The sequence below is a fragment of the Ranitomeya imitator genome, chromosome 1, assembly GCF_032444005.1.
Source record: "Ranitomeya imitator isolate aRanImi1 chromosome 1, aRanImi1.pri, whole genome shotgun sequence".
Classification (NCBI taxonomy): Eukaryota; Metazoa; Chordata; class Amphibia; order Anura; family Dendrobatidae; genus Ranitomeya; species Ranitomeya imitator.
Genome location: NC_091282.1, coordinates 540117890 through 540141052, shown reverse-complemented (window position 1 = coordinate 540141052; position 23163 = coordinate 540117890). Strand labels below are relative to the sequence as shown.

General features: G+C 44.5%; 1 protein-coding gene across 5 annotated transcripts in view; it reads right to left on the bottom strand.

The window, feature by feature from the left end:
• Window positions 1-362: 362 nt before the first annotated feature.
• The window catches only part of CPLX1 (complexin 1), a 450783-nt gene continuing 427982 nt past the window's right edge, over window positions 363-23163 (bottom strand). For all 5 annotated transcript variants that reach the window (XM_069767661.1, XM_069767659.1, XM_069767663.1 and 2 more), the window contains exon 4: window positions 363-3173. In XM_069767661.1, coding sequence (XP_069623762.1) covers window positions 2976-3173 — 198 coding nt within the window. In that variant the 3' untranslated portion in view covers window positions 363-2975. The remainder of the gene's footprint in view (window positions 3174-23163) is intronic.

Sequence of the window (23163 nt, the reverse complement as noted above, 5' to 3'; positions counted from 1 at the left end):
TATTTGTAGGCCTAGTGTTTTCCCCCATTTTTTCATGTATTTGTTCTTTTTAAATGTATAGTCTTTATTGAAAATATTATATAGGAACTTAGTGTTTTTCTACCAATTGTATCAATTGTCTTTATCATCAAGGAACTGCCTAGAAATTCTGACAACATGAGGCCAGACATTGTCCTGCACCAGGAGGAACCCAGGATCCACTACAGCAGCGTAAGGTGTGTTTTGATTGAGGGCATTTCCTTCTAGTATCCAACAGCAGTCAGGATACAGTTGGATATCACAAGGACGTTATTGCGACCCTCCAAGTTTATGCATCCCCAGACCATCACTGACCCAAGCAAATAAATAAATTGAAGACAATGTAAAAAAAAAAAAAACATGAAATCACTTTATTTTTTATTGGCTGTGATTCCACTCATAAAAGAACATTTGAACCGATATCATGCAATGAAGAGTAGCAGGCAAAATACGAATGAGATTTACATTCACAAAGTCTCTACACCTCCTCCGGATGTTCCAGAGAAGGTTGAAGCATGCATCTGAGTATATGAGCATTTAAAATACAAAATGATTTCGCTAATCACAAAATTATGGCTGAGCGGATAAATTCTATGTGTGAAAACATTTTTGAAAGACTGTTACCCAAACATTTTTACTAACATAGAGAGGAAACACATATTAACGTAGCATACACAGAAGACATTACATTTAGTTCACATCAGCAGATCTGCAACGTTACATGACGACAGGATTTCAGTAAGCTTGTTGAAAGAGACAAGTAGAGCAGCCTTGTTATGTGTTACTCTGACACAGAAGGGGAAAAACACTAAACTAACACACAGTAAACGCGGACGGAGAAATTCCAGTGCAAATTAAACACATGATCTATTCTCTTTTACATATAGTAGCATTCAAAATTAATATTGCAGTCTGATTTTATATGGCTTTCTCTAAAGGTAGATGTAATTTATGAAAAACATATCAAATAAAATAATAATAAAAACAATGCCGCATTATTTTGCCTCGTCGTCCCCCTCTACAAATATTTAGAGGACAACCCCCTATTTCCTTAGCTTGTAACTCCTATTTCTTTACTGGTGGTAGAACCGAAGACCTTGCGTAATGCAATGCACCACCTTCCAAAGTTAGAAGACAAAAAAAATTACAAGAGACTACCTCAATTACCTGAGATTAAACACATTTATGGACAAAAAGCAATGGAGGGTGACAGAGATATTCAGTGTTAGATGAACAAATGAACCAGGCTTCTCTTTGGTCTTGCAATAAAGCCTCACATTACATTTGTTAAATTGCTTTATGAGACTAATACATAGTTAATTGTGTTATAACATATTTATCTATATTAAAAAAAAGATATTCATTTTTAAATAGTTTAACATTTAAAATATTTCCGTATATTCTAGAAGTATAATTATGATTCAAGCTATAATAGTTAGACTGTTTATAGTAAATTGTGGTATCTTACAGTATATTAAATATGATTGTGTATTAGAGTTGGGTTCAGACAACTGATATACGAATATGTTTTTGCTCCCATATTACAGTTACCAGACCTGCATCAGTCATGCTTTTACTAAGCTTAGAACATGTTAAATTTCTGTATTAAGGCTAAGTTTAATTCTGTAGAACTGCTAGGGGTGGCATCTAATGGGTCATCTTACAAATGTTAAGATGTGACCTAATTATGGCTGTATGAAACTAGCTGATGGTGATAGTTCAGGTTAGAACATCCTATCTCACAGAATTTTAGTTTTACACAACTTATTCCTTAAGCTTAATAAGACTAAATTCAAGACAACTCAACAGATACAATTTTAAATGTGAAAATATTCTTAATATCTATTGGAAATCCAAAAACCTAACTCACCAGATGCAGGTTGCAATGATTTTCAACAATTTTTTTTAAGGATCATAAATCCTAATTTATTTATTCTTTAGACAAAAATTTAGATTTTTACGTTATACTCCAACTGCTACTCTCAAGCTCAGATGATATGCAATTATTATTCAGCAAAGCAAGAAATTATATTTTATTCAGTTGTAAGCGGATGACACATTGAGCCGTAAATCCCTTTCAAAAAAAATTTTGCTGCTAATTTTTATTCTTTCAGATAAATATGTTGATGTGTAATTTATATATTAAGATGCAGAGGTATGTATCTAAAACACTAAAAATATTACCAACTATTAAAATGTAAATTATGGGTACAAATTGTTTTGGAGGTTTGTGCTATCTTTGTTCTACCAATTTTAAACTGAAAAGTATGAGGTTGGAAAAGAAAATTGGGTAACTGGCATTTTAAGTTTGTAATAATTGAAGCGCAATTTGAAATATGTCAATATAAAATCCTACATTTAGAACGTAGAAAATGTTCTATATCAGCATTGCACAGTCAATATATTTTGATAAAGGCTGTTACACAGGTTATTATGAGGTCCCAAGCATAGGAGTTATACATGGTTCATTTTCTGAATTTTCTCTTGCTGTTAGATGAACACAAAATGGAAAATAAATGTTCCCTTGCATCCTTATGATAATTTGCTCTTTTTTTCCTGCCAGAAACAAATGTCAATATCGATCATTTTATAGCTGGTCAGAAATTATATGTACTATTAACAGCAACACACTGACTCTCCCTGGCTAATAATGCATTGACATGATTGGAAATGTAAATTGTGGACACAACTGCCAGATTAAACATACAATTGTACTATGGCTTATAATAAAATTGCGTAGACTGCAGCTCATAACCTTGACATCCTTTGAGAGGTGTCTACTGTATGTAACTATGTACAAAAGGAAAGAAGAAAAGAAAGTGGAGGGACTATAGTGAGCAAAGGTTAAGAGACGGGAGGGAGGGTAGCATGTGGCAATACTGAAATCTCCCTTTGGACAAGGGGAAATCCATTGCTTTTCTGTCTACAATTAAAACAGTCTGACAGTCTACTGTTTTTTACTTCTTGAACATATCTTGAAGTGGACCCGGTAGATATTTAATAACTGTGTCTAGAATGCTTTCTTCTTCTTCCTCTTCTTCATCTCCACATCCAGCAGGTATGGCCTTCTTTGGACGTGTCAAGCTTCCTTCAGCATTAGCTTCCATTGCAGCTTGTGCTTCAGCTTCTTTCTCCTCTTTCTTCTTTATGCCATACTGTGGAAAATAAAGCAAAACGGAAAGGAAATAACTTTACTCATTGGACTAGAAACAATATGTATAAAGTGTTCAACTTATTCAACTGCAAAAACAAGTTCCTTATAAAGCATGGAAATTTTAAATAGAATTGGATCAAACTAGAATAACAAAACAAGAAACGGCATAAAAAAAACAATCAATTACTTCCTTCATTTTCTAACTTTAATGGGATGTACACCTTAGTAGTTTTTGCTGAAAGCAAGCTGATCATTGGTTGGTGACAACTATCATCTATGATCTTCAGGGCAGGAAGTGTTAAATAACCCTGGAGTGCCAATTCAAGGGAAATTAGGCATAGCATGGAGTACAATAAATCCAGTATATTGGCAGTGCAATGCATAGATGCGTTACATATTACAGAAGGACACACTTACTAGTCCTAATCATATTGGCTAATTTGTCCTGATTAGTGTTGAGCATTCCGATACCGCAAGTATCGGGTATCGGCCGATACTTGCGGTATCGGAATTCCGATACCGAGATCCGATACTTTTGTGGTATCGGGTATCGGTATCGGATCCATAGGGATGTGTAAAATAAAGAATTAAAATAAAAAATATTGATATATTCACCTCTCCGGCGGCCCCTGGACATCACGCTGGTAACCGGCCGGCTTCTTTGTTTAAAATGAGCGCCTTTAGGACCTGAGAATGATGTCGCGGCTTCTGATTGGTCGTTTGCCGCCCATGTGACCGCCACGCGACCAATCAGAAGCCGCGACGTCATTCTCATTCACTAAACTCCTAATTCTAGGAATTGAGGACCTGCAAATGACGTCACGGCTTCTGATTGGTCGCGTGGCGGTCACATGAGCGGCACGCGACCAATCAGAAGCCGTGACGTCATTCGCAGGTCCTAAAGGCGCTCATTTTAAACAAAGAAGCCGGACGGTTACCAGCGTGATGTCCAGGGGCCGCCGGAGAGGTGAATATATCAATATTTTTTATTTTAATTCTTTATTTTACACCTCACTATGGATCCCAGGGCCTGAAGGAGAGTTTCCTCTCCTTCAGACCCTGGGAACCATCAGGATACATTCCGATACTTGATGTCCCATTGACTTGTATTGGTATCGGATATCGGTATCGGCGATATCCGATATTTTTCGGGTATCGGCCGATACTATCCGATACCGATACTTTCAAGTATCGGACGGTATCGCTCAACACTAGTCCTGATTGGTCTAAATATAAATTTATTTTTTAAAATACTATTAGGTTAGAACACTGGAAAACATTCTACTTTGTATATTTAAAACTATAATAAAAACAGCTTATGAACGGTATATATATATTCTAGCTGAAGAGCTTGGCGTTACCTGGGCATAGTAAATATCTGTGGTTAGTTATAGCACCTCACTTCTCTTATTTTCCCATCACACCTCTCATTTTCCCCCTCACATCTCTCATTTTCTCCCTCACACCTCTTATTTTCCTCTCACTCCTCTTATTTTCCCCCTCACTCCTCTCATTCCCCACTCACTCCTCTCATTCCCCCCTAACACTGGTGATTTCAACCTCACATCTGTCAATTTCCAATCACTCCACTATTTTCCCTCACTCCTCTCATTTTGCACTCACACCTTTTCATTTTCACCTCACACCTCTCATTTTCACCTCACACCTCTCATTTTCACCTCACGCCGCTCATTTTCACCTCAGTATACGTTAGTCATCTCCCTTATAAATAGTATACACCTGTATGTCATCTCCTGTATAAAGTATGCCATCTCCTGTATACAGTATATACCTGTATGTCATCTCCCCTGTAAATAGTATATACCTGCTGTATGTCATCTCCTCCTCTATATTGTATATACCTATGTGTCATCTCCTCCAGTATATAGTATATACCTGTATGTCATCTCTTCTGTATGTAGTATATACATGTACAGTGGGGCAAAAAAGTATTTAGTCAGTCAGCAATAGTGCAAGTTCCACCACTTAAAAAGATGAGAGGCGTCTGTAATTTACATCATAGGTAGACCTCAACTATGGGAGACAAACTGAGAAAAAAAAATCCAGAAAATCACATTGTCTGTTTTTTTAACATTTTATTTGCATATTATGGTGGAAAATAAGTATTTGGTCAGAAACAAAATTTCATCTCAATACTTTGTAATATATCCTTTGTTGGCAATGACAGAGGTCAAACGTTTTCTGTAAGTCTTCACAAGGTAGCCACACACTGTTGTTGGTATGTTGGCCCATTCCTCCCTGCAGATGTCCTCTAGAGCAGTGATGTTTTTGGCTTTTCGCTTGGCAACACGGACTTTCAACTCCCTCCAAAGGTTTTCTATAGGGTTGAGATCTGGAGACTGGCTAGGCCACTCCAGGACCTTGAAATGCTTCTTACGAAGCCACTCCTTCGTTGCCCTGGCGGTGTGCTTTGGATCATTGTCATGTTGAAAGACCCAGCCACGTTTCATCTTCAATGCCCTTGCTGATGGAAGGAGGTTTGCACTCAAAATCTCACGATACATGGCCCCATTCATTCTTTCATGTACCCGAATCAGTCGTCCTGGCCCCTTTGCAGAGAAACAGCCCCAAAGCATGATGTTTCCACCACTATGCTTGACAGTAGGTATGGTGTTTGATGGATGCAACTCAGTATTCTTTTTCCTCCAAACACGACAAGTTGTGTTTCTACCAAACAGTTCCAGTTTGGTTTCATCAGACCATAGGACATTCTCCCAAAACTCCTCTGGATCATCCAAATGCTCTCTAGCAAACTTCAGACGGGCCCGGACATGTACTGGCTTAAGCAGTGGGACATGTCTGGCACTGCAGGATCTGAGTCCATGGTGGCGTAGTGTGTTACTTATGGTAGGCCTTGTTACATTGGTCCCAGCTCTCTGCAGTTCATTCACTAGGTCCCCCCGCGTGGTTCTGGGATTTTTGCTCACTGTTCTTGTGATCATTCTGACCCCACGGGGTGGGATTTTGCGTGGAGCCCCAGATCGAGGGAGATTATCAGTGGTCTTGTATGTCTTCCATTTTCTAATTATTGCTCCCACTGTTGATTTTTTCACTCCAAGCTGGTTGGCTATTGCAGATTCAGTCTTCCCAGCCTGGTGCAGGGCTACAATTTTGTTTCTGGTGTCCTTTGCCAGCTCTTTGGTCTTCACCATAGTGGAGTTTGGAGTCAGACTGTTTGAGGGTGTGCACAGGTGACTTTTTATACTGATAACAAGTTTAAACAGGTGCCATTACTACAGGTAATGAGTGGAGGAAAGAGGAGACTCTTAAAGAAGAAGTTACAGGTCTGTGAGAGCCTGAAATCTTGATTGTTTGTTTCTGACCAGATACTTATTTTCCACCATAATATGCAAATAAAATGTTAAAAAAACAGACAATGTGATTTTCTGGATTTTTTTTTTCTCAGTTTGTCTCCCATAGTTGAGGTCTACCTATGATGCAAATTACAGACGCCTCTCATCTTTTTAAGTGGTGGAACTTGCACTATTGCTGACTGACTAAATACTTTTTTGCCCCACTGTATGTCATCTCCTCCTATATATAGAATATACCTGTATGTCATCTCCTGTATATAGTATATACCTGTATGTCATCCCCCTGTATATAGTATATACCTGCTGTATGTCATCTCCTCCTGTATATACCTATGTGTCATCTCCTCTTTTATATAGTATATACCTGTATGTCATCTCCTCCTGTATATAGTATATACCTGTAAGTCATCTCCTCCTGTATATTGCATATACCTGTATGTCATCTCTTCTGTATATAGTATGTACCTGTATGTCATCTCCTCCTATATATAGTATATATCTGTGTGTCATTTCATCCTGTATTAGACATCATTCACACGTTATTTGGTCAATATTTTTACCTCAGTATTTGTAAGCTAAATTGGCAGCCTGATAAATCCCCAGCCAACAGGAAGCCCTCCCCCCTGGCAGTATATATTAGCTCACACATACACATAATAGACAGGTAATGTGACTGACAGCTGCCGTATTTCCTATATGGTACATTTGTTGCTCTTGTAGTTTGTCTGCTTATTAATCAAATTTTTATTTTTGAAGGATAATACCAGACTTGTGTGTGTTTTTAGGGCGAGTTTCATGTGTCAAGTTGTATGTGTTGAGTTGCGTGTGGCGACATGCATGTAGTGACTTTTGTGAGATGAGTTTTGTGTGGCGACATGCATGCATGTGTCGAGTTGCATGTGACAGGTTAGTGTAGCAAGTTGTGTGCAGCAAATTTTGCGCATGGCGAGTTTTGCGCGTGGCGAGTTTTATGTGTGGTGCGTTTTGAGTATGTTCAAGTTTTGTGTGAGGTAACTTTTTCATGTGTTGCAACTTTTGTGCATGTGGCAATTTTTCCACGTGTGCAAGTTTTGCGTGTGGCGAGTTTTCCATGAGGTGAGTTTTGCACATGTGGCGAGTTTTGCATGAGCCTAGTTTTGCGCATGGCGAATTTTGAGTGGTGACTTTTGTGTTTCGACTTTTATGTGGCGAGGTTGGTGTATGTGTGGTGAAATGTGTGCTGAGGGTGGTATATGTGTTCAAGCACGTGGTAGTGTGTGGCGCTTTTTTTGTGTGTGTTCATATCCCCGTGTGTGGTGAGTATCCCATGTCGGTGCCCCACCTTAGCAACTGTATGGTATATACTCTTTGGCGCCATCGCTCTCACTCTTTAAGTCCACCTTGTTCACATCTGGCAGCTGTCAATTTGCCTCCAACACTTTTCCTTTCACTTTTTCCCCATTATGTAGATAGGGGCAAAATTGCTTGGTGAATTGGAACGCGCGGGGTTAAAATTTCACCTCACAACATAGCCTATGACGCTCTCGGGGTCCAGACGTGTGACTGTGCAAAATTTTGTGGCTGTAGCTGCGACGGTGCAGATACCAATCCCGGACATACACACATATACACACATACACACACACACACACACACACATTCAGCTTTATATATATATATATATATATATATATATATATATATATATAGAGCTGAATGTGTGTGTATATATATGTATATATATATATATATATATATATATATATATATATATATATATATATATATATATATATATATATATATATATATATATATATATATAAGCCAAGTAATCCTGCTGGGGTAATACAAGTCTGGTTTTTCACATATCTCTGGTTTTACTGGTTTTATGGTTTTATAGCTTGAAGTGTAAGCTGCTGCTTGAAGCTACTGTTCTTTGAAGAATATATTGGAGATTTCTGGTTTGTCCATTTTTCCTTGCCACATTGTAATAGTTGTTTTGTTAGGATTGGATATTAGGTTTCCCTTGTTTTGAGTTCTAAGCAAGAGGCAAACTTGTGAAATTGTAGCAGCAGTGCACTGCCATTTGTTAGCTATCAATAAAAGTGAAAGGTTCATAGTTGAAGTGATGTACTTTATTGACAAACTAGATAGGTTGGAAATGTTCGAATTTAAGCTGTCCTGCAATGAATGTAGCAGAATGAGAGATTCTATAAAACTGAACCTTTAATAGTTACATTAAAATATATAGAACATGTCTCTAAAATGTATATGGTAAGAACTCACCAAAAGTAAACCACTGCATATGAGAATAGTGAGAAATAACCTATGATTGCTCGATTAACCCAATAAGGGTGGTTTCACATTTGCGTTTTTTTTTTTTGCGTTTTTGCGGTAAAAAACGCAAAAAAAGCATGCGTTTTATTTCCTATACTTAACATTAAAAACGCATGCTTTTTTTGCATGCGTTTTGAGGCGTTTTTGCAACGCATGCATTTTTTCTCTGCATGCGTTTTGTTGCAGAAAGGCAACATGTAGTAATTTTAGCGGCGTTTAGCGGCATTTTTTTGCCGCGAAAAAAACGCATGCGTTTTTTCGCGGTAAAAAAAACTATTGATGTCTATGTAAACGCATGCATTTTTAAGCACATGCGTTTTTATAGAAAAACACAAGAATATACACTTATAAGCCATCCCCCAACCCTAACCCTAAAACACAAACTCTAACCCAAACTGTAACCCAAACTGTAACACAAACTCTAACACAAACTCTAACACAAACTCTAACCTTAACCCTAGGGATCCTAACCCTAACCCTAACACAAACCCTAACCCTAGGGATCCTAACCCTAACCCTAACACAAACCCTAACCCTAACCCTAGCCCTAACCCTAGCCCTAACCCTAACCCTAGGGATCCTAACCCAACCCTAACACAAACCCTAACCCTAACCCTAGCCCTAAAGCTAGCCCTAACCCTAACTCTAGGGATCCTAACCCTAACCCTAACACAAACCCTAACCCTAGCCCTAACCCTAACCCTAGCCCTAACCCTAACCCTAACCCTAGGGATCCTAACCCAACCCTAACACAAACCCTAACCCTAACCCTAGCCCTAAAGCTAGCCCTAACCCTAACCCTAGGGATCCTAACCCTAACACAAACCCTAACCCTAAAACACAAACTGTAACACAAACTGTAACACAAACTGTAACACAAACTCTAACACAAACTCTAACACAAACTCTACCCCTAACCCTAGGGATCCTAACCCTAACCCTAACACAAACGCTAACCTTATCCCTAGCCCTAACCCTAGCCCTAACCCTAACCCTAGGGATCCTAACCCTAACCTTAACACAAACCCTAACCCTAAAACACAAACTGTAACACAAACTGTAACACAAACTGTAACACAAACTCTAACACAAACTCTAACACAAACTCTACCCCTAACCCTAGGGATCCTAACCCTAACCCTAACACAAACGCTAACCCTAACCCTAGCCCTAACCCTAACCCTAGCCCTAACCCTAACCCTAACCCTAGGGATCCTAACCCAACCCTAACACAAACCCTAACCCTAGCCTTAACCCTAGCCCTAACCCTAACCCTAGGGATCCTAATGCTAACCCTAACACAAACCCTAACCCTAACCCTAAAACACAAACTGTAACACAAACTGTAACACAAACTCTAACACAAACTCTAACACAAACTCTAACACAAACTCGAACACAAACTCTAACTTTAACCCTAGGGATCCTAACCCTAACCCTAACACAAAAGCTAACCCTAACCCTAGGGATCCTAACCCTAACCCTAACCCTAACCCTAGCCCTAACCCTAGGGATCCTAACCCTAACACAAACCCTAACCCTAACCCTAGCCCTAACCCTAACCCTAGCCCTAACCCTAGGGATCCTAACCCTAACACAAACCCTAACCCTAACCCTAGCCCTAAAGCTAGCCCTAACCCTAACCCTAGGAATCCTAACCCTAACACAAACCCTAACCCTAACCCTAACCCTAAAACACAAACTCTAACACAAACTCTAACACAAACTGTAACACAAACTCTAACCCTAACCCTAGGGATCCTAACCCTAACCCTAGCCCTAACCCTAGCCCTATCCCTAACCCTAGGGATCCTAACCCTAACCCTAACACAAACCCTAACCCTAACCCTAAAACACAAACTGTAACACAAACTGTAACATAAACTGTAACACAAACTGTAACACAAACTGTAACACAAACTCTAACACAAACCCTAACCCTAACCCTAGGGATCCTAACCCTAGCCCTAACCCTAACCCTAGCCCTAACCCTAACCCTAGAGATCCTAACCCTAGCCCTAACCCTAACCCTAGCCCTAACCCTAACCCTAACACAAACCCTAACCCTAACCCTAAAACACAAACTGTAACACAAACTGTAACACAAACTCTAACACAAACTGTAACACAAACTGTAACACAAACTGTAACACAAACTCTAACACAAACTCTAACACAAACTCTAACAAAGCAATTTATACCTTGTAATGGGCAACCTGTAAGACGAAACTTGGAAAATACGTGCTCCATGGAAGGCAAAAGCAAGCAGGACTAAAATACACCCAAGAAAGAAAAATATAAACCAGGATAAAAGAGGAATTTCGATGATAAGGAAGATCTACCCCCTGCACAGGATTCAAGCAGCAGAGCATATGAAAGCTGGAAGACCCCAGAGCTAAACACCAAGAGGTAAGGCCATCTCTCTGCATCTCAAACCCTTTAGCATTGAACTCTATAGAATCAAAACCTATAGAATCTCCCCAGAAAACAAGCACAATATAAAATAAGCAACATGGAAAGAAATAATATTTTGGATAATGAAAATCCCAGCACTATAGCTAAGCCCCCTATAGAGGTCAGTGCCTCAGCTCCAGCAGATGGCAGGGTCTCAGGCGTCAAGGAGATAACATATCCCAGAGATCACAGGAGCTTGAGAGAAAAAAAGGCCATAAAACATTCCATCATCAAAGAGGAACCAGAAACTCTCTTTGTAGACTTTACTAAGAAAGAGAATAGAAAAACAAATTATCTCTTCTATAGTGAGCAGCCTGAGGCATGGCACACAGCCTTGTGCAAATACTATAAAAACATTCTAAAAAATGGCATCAACAGGGGCCGACAAATCAGAGTAAAAGACCCACAAAACAAGGATATCTCACTCACCATCAATCTATACCACTCTGGCATAATAGTCATGCAGGGCAATGAGGACAACCTCGAGGCATTTGAGGAAATCTTCCCTCATATCAAACTCAAGGCTCAAAAATATAAAATAGTAAAGCCAGCACGTAGAAAGAGTGATGGGCCCACACGTACAAAAAAGACCACCAGGGACCCCCCTGCAGCCCAAAGCCCTAATAATGCACTCCCCTCATTGGACACCCTCAGAGAATGCCTGTCCCAGCTGGAGAGGGACTTCACACTGCTTAAGGAACAGATCCAAAGACAGACAAATGACCCAACAGATGCAGAGATAACCAAACTGAGGTGTGTACTGGACTCAGCGGTGCAGGAAATCAAACATGAACTATATGAACTACGGCAAGAAAATGCTAAATTAAAAGGAGAAATAGAAAACCTAAAGAGCCAGACACCACCCCTAACACAGGAGGGGGACCCAGGGAAGGAGACAGGTGAAGACACAATGAGAGCTAACAGCCAAACCACCACTAACTTAAATAACTGCCTATATATTGAGGGCAAAAGAGAAAATAACCAAGAACCACAGGATGGGCCAGACCCAAGCACCAAACAAACCCCAAGTCTAGAACAAAAGCAGACCACAACAACAGGACAGAGCAACAAGAAGAACGTAAACAGAATCTCCCATAGGAGCAGCCAACCAACATGTCCGGATATAGTCCTGATTATAGACTCCAACGGAAAATACCTCAATACAAGGCGACTCTTCCCAGGAAAAAAGGTCTCCAAAATCCGCTGCTCAACTATAGAACAAGCAAAGGCCGTAATTGACAATCCATATTTCACCAACCCAAACCACATCATCATACATACTGGCACCAACAATCTCCAGGACCAACACCAGCAGGTAGCAGGACAATTGTGTCAGCTGGCAGAGACCACACAACAGAAGTTCCCCAGCAGCAAGATCATCCTGTCATCTCTGCTGCCAAGAAAAGATTCCTTCCAATACATCACCCAAGACGTCAACAGAGAACTAATAGCCAAGATCAATACGATGCTAGACATCACCCTGGCACAACATCCCATCATAAACCTCCACCACCTGTATGATGACAAACATCTTAACAACCAAGGAGTCAGCCTTCTTGCCAAAGAACTTAAAGACATTGTACTCAACAGAGTCCCTGGACCAAGAACCCATACAAACCGAAAACCTATAGGAAGAGCACCAACTAACAGACCTAATATGGAATATGCTCAACGAACTGAAAACTGCAACCTGTATGGAAAACCAGTCTATGAGAGACACAAACCATGGAAGACACCACCCTCCCCACACAGAGTGAAACAGAGCAGTGAGCTGGCAGAAATAAAGACCATGATCAGCTCCATATGCAAGAAACTCACGCGACTGGACCAATTGCCTACAACAAGTTCACCAGTCAGCAACCCAAGATGTCCTATGCAGGACAGCCCATTACAAGGTATACAGCTACACAATGTCAACTCTAATCATTAGTAGCTGGAACATCCAGGGCCTGAACACCTCAGCCTTTGGATACAAGACAAATGACCCAGACTTTAACCAAAGACTGAAAGACATTGATATACAGATCCTCCTTGAAACATGGACTAAGGCCAATAATGAATCCTATGTCCCCATCGGATACAGGGAATTCTCTGTCTCCGCCCTGAAAAACAAAAACATCAAACAGGGCCGGAGCTCAGGAGGAATATTAGTATGGTACAAAGAAGAGCTCCATGAACATATCAGAGCAGTGAAGAGAGGAGACAGCCATATCTGGATAAGAATAAGCCGCTCCATCCTCACATCCGTGGCCGACATCTACCTCTGTGCAGTGTACGTAGCTCCTCCAGAGTCTCCATACTTCAACCCAGACAGCTTTGAGACCCTAAAGACTGAAGCTGCCCATTTCCAGACTCTTGGGAACGTTCTCATCTACGGAGACCTCAACGCAAGAACGGGAAGAGAAAGAGACTACCTGACCACTGATGGAAACATCTATATACTTGGAGCAGATACCGACTGTGACAACCCAGTGCACACCGACAGGAACAGCTATGATTGCACAGTTAATAAAAGTGGCAGAACGCTGTTGAACCTATGCCGAAGCCTTGGACTTCGTATCCTCAATGGCCGCACCAAGGGAGACTCACTGGGAAGACATACCCTAAACTCCCATGTGGGCAGCAGTGTGATAGACTATGCCATCACAGATATGGACCCTACAAATATTGGCGCCCTTATAGTCACCCCACAAACACATCTGTCAGACCATAACCAACTGCTCCTATACATCAAATCCACAAAGAAATCACCCTCACAAACCCCGCAAAAGACCGGCCTCTTTAGCCTGCCACCATCCTTCAAATGGTCCAAGATGTCGGCCCCAAAATACAAAGATGCCATCAACAGACCAGAGATCAAGGAGAAGCTCCAATGTTTCCATAATAACGTGTATGAACTCAACCCAGAAGGAGTACACCTAGCGGTAAGAGACCTTAACGACATTCTATATGCCATGGCAGAAATGTCTGACCTGAAAAGAATCATCAACAAGAGACCGAGTAAACAAAATCCCAACAACTGGTTTGACAAAGAATGCAAGACCATACGGAAGGCCCTAAGAATGGCCTCAAATAAAAAACACAGAGACCCCAATAACCCCACTCTGAGAGAAGCCTACCACACCGTACAACGAAATTACAAAGCCATCCTCAGAAAGAAAAAGCAAAACGACATCTCTGCCAAACTCCTCCAACTCCAAGATGCCCTTGAAGACAACAAATTTTGGGAACTGTGGAATCACATTGGATCCAACCAGAAAAGCAACAGCCTCCACATCCAGAGCGGCAACATCTGGCTCCAGTACTTCAAGGACCTCTACAATGACATCCCAAGTGAAGACCTGAACCTGGCACAAAAAGAGCTTGTGAAAAAACTGAAAGATATGGAGGAAAAGTTCAAAGATTTCCAAAATCCTCTGGATACACCAATCACACTGACAGAAATAACAGAAAGGATCACACAGATAAAAGGTAAAAAAGCCAGTGGTCCAGATGGGATCCTCCCAGAAATGCTGAAATACAGCCCTCCAGACATCCAGGCTGCGATAACAAAACTATTTAATATTGTACTGCAGGCCGGCTGCTTCCCCAAAAACTGGAACCAAGGCCTCATAACCCCTATACACAAAAATGGGGACAAGTACGACCCAGCAAACTACCGAGGGATATGTGTCAGCAGCAACCTGGGTAAACTCTTCAACTGCATCCTGAACAAGAGGATCCTCACCTTCCTCACCGAGCACAACGTCCTCAGCAAGAGCCAAGCAGGGTTCATGCCAAACCACCGCACCACTGACCACATCTACACTCTGCACAGCCTCATCAAGAGCCACGTCCACAATACAAAGAACGGGAAGATATACGCTTGTTTTGTGGACTTCAAGAAGGCCTTCGACTCAGTGTGGCACCCAGGACTATTCCTAAAATTGCTGGGGAGCGGAATAGGAGGCAAAACATATGATGTCATCCGAAGCTCCTACACAGAGAACAGTTGCAGTGTGAAGGTCAACGGAAGGAGGACAGCCTATTTCCAACAAAGTCGAGGAGTGAGACAGGGCTGCAGCCTCAGTCCAACGCTCTTTAACATCTACATCAACGAGCTGGCAGTGGCCCTAGAGTCCTCCTCAGCACCAGGACTCACCCTCCATGACACCCAGGTGAAATTTCTGCTGTATGCAGATGACCTCGTGCTGTTATCACCAACTGAGAAAGGCCTCCAAGATCATCTGAAAATCCTAGAGACCTTCAGCAGCACATGGGCACTGCCAATCAACGAGAAAAAAAACTAATATCATGGTGTTCCAGAAAAGAAAGCAGAAACCCACTGGCAATCCTACCTTTATGATAGACAACCGTCCACTTACTGAAACCAACAGGTACACCTACCTGGGCCTAGAACTCAGCCAGTCAGGGAGCTTCAAGCAAGCCATAGAGTCACTAAAAGACAAGGCATCCAAAGCCTTCTATGCCATCAGAAGGCGTCTGTACCACCTCAAGGCACCAGTAACCGTATGGCTAAAAATTTTTGACTCCATCATTGCCCCAATTCTTCTATACGGTAGTGAGGTCTGGGGCCCAGTCTCATACCCAAACTGGTCAAAGTGGGACGCTGGGCCAACAGAAATATTCCACCTAGAGTTCTGCAAGCATCTTCTCCAAGTCCATCGGAGCACATCAAATAGCGCCTGCCGAGCAGAGCTGGGCAGATTCCCACTACACATCGCAATAAAGAAGAAGGCGCTGTCATTCAAGGCTCATCTACAAAGTAGCAGTCCCAGCTCCTACCATCACAAAGCCTTCCTACACCAGGAAGCCTCAGGAAGCCTCCCAAGGAAAAGTACCCAAAGCCAGTCTGACCAAGCCATCAACCTCCATGGCCTGACAAAAGGTGAAATCCAGAAAATGGTACACAAAGTCAAAGAGGAATATCTCAGCATCTGGAGGAACGACATAAACAAATCCCAGAAACTGACAATATACCGGAATCTACAGAGGGAGTACAAACTGGCCCCATATCTAGAGAAACTAGAAAACCCCAAAGATCGACAGATCCTGAGCCGGTACAGACTGAGCGCCCACAGCCTACTCATCGAATCCGGGCGGCACCGACAGAACTACAAGCCTCGAGAGAACAGACTCTGCCAGCAGTGCCCCCAGGAGGCCGTGGAGGATGAGGCCCACTTCCTGCTGAGGTGCCCCAAATACTCCGCAGTGAGGGACACTCACTTCAAGAGGCTGTCTGATCTCCTCCCAGATTTCACCTCCAAGGAGGAGGAAGAGAAACTGCTGATAATACTGGGGGAAGAGGAAAGTGCAGTGGCCGTAGCAGCGGAATATGTCAGTGCCTGCCACAGACTAAGAGGAGCCTGATATGTCATGGACTCCCGTACCCCAACACTGGACATATCCCTATCCCCCGACTAAAGAGCCCGATATGTCATGGACTCCTATACCCCACCCTGGAAACATCCCCTATCCTCTAAAAGGAATTTGATATTCCCTGGACCTCTATATGCCCCCCCTCCCCCACCCCCGTATTTTTACCATATGCTTTGGCAATGCTAACATGTACTTAGTCCTGCCAATAAAGCTCATTTGAATTTGAATTTGAATTTGAAACACAAACTGTAACACAAACTCTCACACAAACTCTAACACAAACCCTAACCCAAACTGTAACCCTAACCCTAGCCCTAGGGATCCTAACCCTAACCCTAACACAAACCCTAACCCTAACACAAACCCTAACCCTAGCCCTAACCCTAACCCTAACCCTAACCCTAGCCCTAACCCTAACCCTAGGGATCCTAACCCTAACCCTTAGGGTTAGGGTTAGGATCCCTAGGGTTAGGGTTAGAGTTACGGTTAGTAGTGTTGAGCATTCCGATACCGCAAGTATCGGGTATCGGCCGATATTTGCGGTATCGGAATTCCGATACCGAATTCCGATACTTCCCGCGTATCGGATACCGGAATCGGAAGTTCCCAGAATTCAAACTGAACGCAGCAGCCAATGAGGAATGATTGGAAGTGTGGGCACATCCTGTTTAGCATGGTGGGCATGTAAGTACTGGCAAGGCTTGGATTGGCTGCTGAAATGATGTCACTCTGCACTATAAAAAACGCTGCCGCCATTTTGCGCTCACTCTGCTGTGATTTCAGTTAGGGACAGGACGCTGTGTTCTAACTGAGGGCCAGTCGAGCTAGCTAATTGCTTTATTTTCCTTTCCAAAGGCTAATTTAGCAAAACGCCGTGTGTTCTTCACTGTTCACCTTGCTCTTGCCTTGCAGCGCTGTTTTAACAGCGTTCTGCAAGGTCTCTGTGTGTGTGTCTGTGCAGCTCACTCTGTAGTCTGTGTGCAGCCATATACCCGGTTGTATTCAGCTCAGGGGGGGTTCACACTGCCTCACACAGTTGTCCTTTTTTGTGCCTGCTGCACATTTTTTCTCAAATTTCCTATTAGTGTTTTTCCACCAGTCTCCAGCTCTATTGTGGAAAAACACTACATAGGATAACCTAGAGGGGGGTTTTTGGGCCTTGCAGCGCCGTTTACGGCTGTCTGCACGGTCTCCGTGTGAGCCCAGCTCGCCCTGTAGTCTGTGTGCAGCCATAGCCGGTTGGATTCAGCTCAGGGTTCGTTACTGGCTCATACCTTGAGAAAAATTTTACTTTTTTTCAAATAGTGCAGCCTGTTTAAAATTTGAAAAAAAAAAATTCCTATTAGTGTCTTTCCACTCGTATCCAGCTAAATAGTGGAAAAACACTATATAGGATAACCTAGAGGAGGGTTTTTTGGCCTTGCAGCGCCGTTTACGGCTGTCTGCACGGTCTCTGTGTGAGCGCAGCTCGCCCTGTAGTCTGTGTGCAGCCATAGCCGGTTGGATTCAGCTCAGGGTGCGTTACTGCCTCATACCTTGAAAAACAATTTCCTTTTTTTCAAATAGTGCAGCCAGTTTAAAATTTGAAAAAAAAAATTCCTATTAGTGTCTTTCCACTCGTATCCAGCTAAATAGTGGAAAAACACTATATAGGATAACCGAGAGGAGGTTTTTTTGGCCTTGCAGCGCCGTTTACGGCTGTCTGCACGGTCTCCGTGTGAGCCCAGCTCGCCCTGTAGTCTGTGTGCAGCCATAGCCGGTTGGATTCAGCTCAGGGTTCGTTACTGCCGCATACCTTGAGAAAAATTTTACTTTTTTTCAAATAGTGCAGCCTGTTTAAAATTTGAAAAAAAAAAATTCCTATTAGTGTCTTTCCACTCGTATCCAGCTAAATAGTGGAAAAACACTATATAGGATAACCGAGAGGAGGGTTTTTTGGCCTTGCAGCGCCGTTTACGGCTGTCTGCACGGTCTCCGTGTGATTTAAACTAGCTCTGTAGCCCGATCTGCACCAAAAAAAAAGTTAAGTTCACCAAACACAACTTAACACTTGTGTAGGCCACATTTGAAAAATAATAAAGTTTAGTCCACACTTTACAACATTAGTGTTTCTTACACCTGTTAGGAGGAGCATTTCAGGAATAAGCACACTAAGGCCTTAGTACTTTTCTGCTTATCTTTATCTGTCAACTAAGATGAAGAGGGCAGGGAGTAAGGCACGTGGGCGTGGGCGCGGAGCAGGGAGAGGAGCAGGGAGAGGACGTGGTGATTCTGTGCCTGCTGCGGGCGCCGGTGACTCGTCGTCACTCAGTTTCAGCAGGGAACAGTCCTTCATGCGCAGCTTTGTCGGAGAGCACCGTGCACCGCTGCTACGTGAAGACCAAATTGAAGCCGTTGTCGGGTGGATGGCAGCTAACGCCTCGGCATCGACTTCAGTTAGTGCTACATCCTCTCAGGCACAGAGGACTGGAGAGCAGCCATCTGTCTCTTCACCACCTGCCAAATTGGCCAGGCAGTCAGAGAGCCCAGGACAGGAGCCGTCTCTACTTCTGTTCTCTGAATCTCTTGGCTTGGAAACAGGGGGCCAGCCAAGCAGCATTGGAGAAATGGAAGAAGAGGCAGTGTGCAGTGATGCCCAAAAGCTTTATCTCTCTGACTCTGAAGAGGCAGGTGGGCCAGTGCCTCCGGTGACCACAGCGCAGTACGCATCTGATGATGAAACTCAGGTGCCGCTTTCTGATGCGTACTGTGCTGCCGAGACTACCCAGGAGGAGCAGTTGGTGGCAGAGGGTAGTGGAGATGATGAGGTCCTTGACCCATCGTGGCGTGAGGAACAGGAAGGTGGTGGGAGCAGCTCTGAGGAAGAGCTTCCCCTTACGGGCCAAAGAGGGAGAGGGAGGGGGAAGACTGCGGAGCCTGTAGCCTCCACTTTGGCACCCGTTAGGAGCCTGTCTCTTTCCAAAGCCAAAAAGGGCGCTCCCAAGACTTGCAGTGCCTGGTCCTTTTTTGACACAGTTGCAGATGACATTTGTTTTGTCAAATGCAAGCTGTGTCATCAGAAAGTAAAAAGAGGTAAAAGTGTCAGCAACCTCAATACCACAAATGTGTGGAAACATGTGCGGAACAGGCACGCGGTGGAGTTACAGAAACACAGTGAAGACGTAGGCCAACCAACAGCGGCAGCTACCACCTCTTCATCTCGTGTTGCCTCTTCCTCCACTGTTGTCCAGAGACCTAGTGTAATTCCACCCACAGCACCACCTTCCCAGTCATCCTCACACTCCCAGTCTACTCTACAGCCATCGGTAGTCCAGGCATGGGAGAAAAGGCGGGCATTCTCGGCCAACCACCCCCGAGCACAGGCTCTGAATGCAGGCATTGCCAAACTGTTGTCCCTGGAAATGCTCTCGTTCAGGCTGGTGGAGACTGACAGCTTCCGTGACTTGATGGCATTGGCAGTCCCACAGTACAAGGTGCCCAGCCGCTTTTACTTCAGCAGGCAGGCTGTCCCTGCCCTGCACAGGCATGTTGAGGCAAACATAAAACATGCGCTACTGAACGCCGTCAGTAGCAAGGTCCACCTCACCACCGATGCGTGGACCAGTCAGCATGGACAGGGGCGATATGTTTCCCTCACTGCCCATTGGGTTAATGTTGTTGAGCCAGGTACAGATCGTGCGAGTGGCGCAGGACGTGTCCTGCCCACTCCAAGGATTGCAGGAATCCAGTCTGTACGCATCGACTCCTCCTCTTACACCAGTTCCTCTGATTCCTCTCTGCAGGATCCGTCACAGTCCACCTCAACATGGACCCGTGAACGTTTACCTATGACCGACATGAGCACAGCCGTGGCCAAACGTCAGCAGGCCGTCTTGAAACTAGTTTCATTGGGGCATCGAAGCCACACAGCGCAGGAGCTCTGGAATGCCATCAAGCAGGAGAGCGATGTGTGGTTACTGCCAGCAAATCTCCAGCCAGGCATGGTAGTGTGTGACAATGGCCGAAATCTGGTGGCAGCTTTGGCCCTTGGCAACCTCACTCACATCCCATGTCTGGCACATGTGCTCAATTTGGTTGTGCAGAGTTTTCTGAGGGACTATCCGGATCTTGATGCCCTGCTGCACAAGGTCCGCCTAGAGTGTGCTCACTTGCGGCGTTCCAGCTTGGCCAGATCCCGCATTGCTGCTCTGCAGCGCCGATTCCGCCTTCCGGAACACCGCATGATATGTGACCTACCTACCCGGTGGAATTCCACGTTACATATGTTGGAGCGGTTGTGTGAGCAGCAGCAAGCAGTTATGGAGTACCAGCTGCATCAGGCGCAAAGAAGTCGCAGTCAGCGCCGATCAGACTTCACAACCACAGAGTGGGCCACTATGAAGGACGTCTGCCAGGTTTTGCGTCCTATTGATTATTCCACGCGGATGGCAAGTGCAGATGATGCACTAGTCAGCATGACTGTCCCCCTTATCTGCCTGCTTCAGCAAACTTTGCAAGGGTTAAGGGATGATGTGGTGAAAGAGGTGGAGGATGAGGAGTCACCTTTTCCATCAGCTTCTGGAGAGTCAGCGCCACGTGGTTCCTCACAAAGGGGTACGCAGGGGCCAATTTGTGAGGAGGATGAGGAGGAGTCAATGGAGGAGGAAGAGCTCCGTCCAGAGGAGGGAGCGACACAATTGTCCAGTGGTCAGTGTGTACAGCGAGGGTGGGGTGATGACGAGCGGGCAGAGATCATGTCTCAAGCAGGGGACAGCGTTTCTGGGCCAGTTGGCACTCTGCAGCACATGGTGGATTTCATGCTGCAGTGCCTGAGAAACGACCGCCGCATCGACCACATTCTCAACATGCCTGATTATTGGGTGTTCACCCTCCTCGATCCTCGCTACCGGGACAACGTCCAAAACCTCATCCCTGCGTTGACCCGGGAGCGTAAATTGCGGGAATACCACGACACACTGGTGAATTCCATCATCTTCTCCTGTCCAACTGAGAGGAGTGCTGCTAGTGCTTTACAAAGCAGCTCAGTGCGTCGAGGCAGTGGGGGAGGCTCTGCCCAAAGAGGGAGCAGAAGCAGTGCCTCTGCCCAAGGCAAGCCCAGTATGGCACAACTCTGGCACACTTTTGTGTGCCCGCCCCAAATGTCTACACCATCACCGGCGGCTCCAGTCAGCAGGAGGCAACGGTTCCGTCAGATGGTGACAGACTACATGGCTTGCCCTCTTACTGTACTCCCAGACGGCTCTTCCCCGTTCAAGTTTTGGGTCTCTAAGCTGGATACATGGCCAGAGCTAAGCCAGTATGCATTGGAGGTGCTGGCTTGCCCTGCGGCTAGTGTCTTATCGGAACGTGTCTTTAGTGCCACAGGTGGTGTACTAACAGACCGTCGCATGCGACTATCCTCCGATAACGTTGACCGGCTTACTTTCCTGAAAATGAACCAGGCCTGGATCTCGCAGGAATTTGCCACTCCTCTGCCTGATTAAGTAATTGGGTGTCATCCAGGTCTCCTGCTGTTTTCATCTTTCTACCACCTGAACTGCTATTCCTGGGCTCCAACACCGCCAGTTGCGGCTCAGAAGTGCAGGCTGCACAGTAAAAACATAAGACCCAGTGTTATTGGGTTTCAGTAACGTCAGCTGATCCCCAGCTGTGTAGCCGGCAATGTGTCCTGCGACCGCCACGCTGGCACAACAACCTAAATGTAAGGGAACCTGTCCCCCCCCCCCCCGTCGTTTGTTACTGAAAGAGCCATCTTGTGCAGCAGTAATGCTGCACAAGGAAAAGGTAGCTCTTTTTTTTTAGCTCTTTGCACGCGCAGAACTTAACACTTATAAAATGTGTTCACTGATACCGTTATACCGTCCCGGAGCTGGGACTTTCCTTCGTAATGTGACGCAGCACAGCCGTCATTCCTACCCCCTTGGTGCCATGCGCTGCCTCCTCAGCGTTGTTTTAAGCTGTCACGGAGCCTGCGCTGTTCTGTTATCCCTTGGGCATGCCCTATTTGCGCTGCCTTTCTTCTGACATAATTTGGTGTCAGGCTGGCTGCGCCTGTGCGGCCGCGCTGCCCGAGATCCCGCCTCGCAGTGTCTTCTGATTGAGTCACACTGCGGGCCTGGGATCCATGGGCATGCGCAGTGCATATCTTCCCCTCGGGCTCTCGCTCATTTCCCTCCGCCTTCTTTAGACTGTGCGCCGTCAGCTGATCCCTAGCATGCCACGGCCGTGACACCGCACAGTCTGAAGAAGAGGGAAGGAGGGGAGTGAGAGTCGAGGTTATGCACTGTGCATGCCCATGGTTCCAAGGCCCGCAGTGGGATTACGTTAGACGAGACTGCGAGGTGGGATCTGGAGCAGCGTGGACGCACAGGCACTGACAGCCTGACACCAAATTATGACAGAAGACAGGCAGCGCTAATTGGGCATGGCCAAGGGCTAACAGAACAGCGCAGGCTCCGTGACAGCTTAAAACAACGCTGAGGAGGCAGCGCACGGCATCAAGGG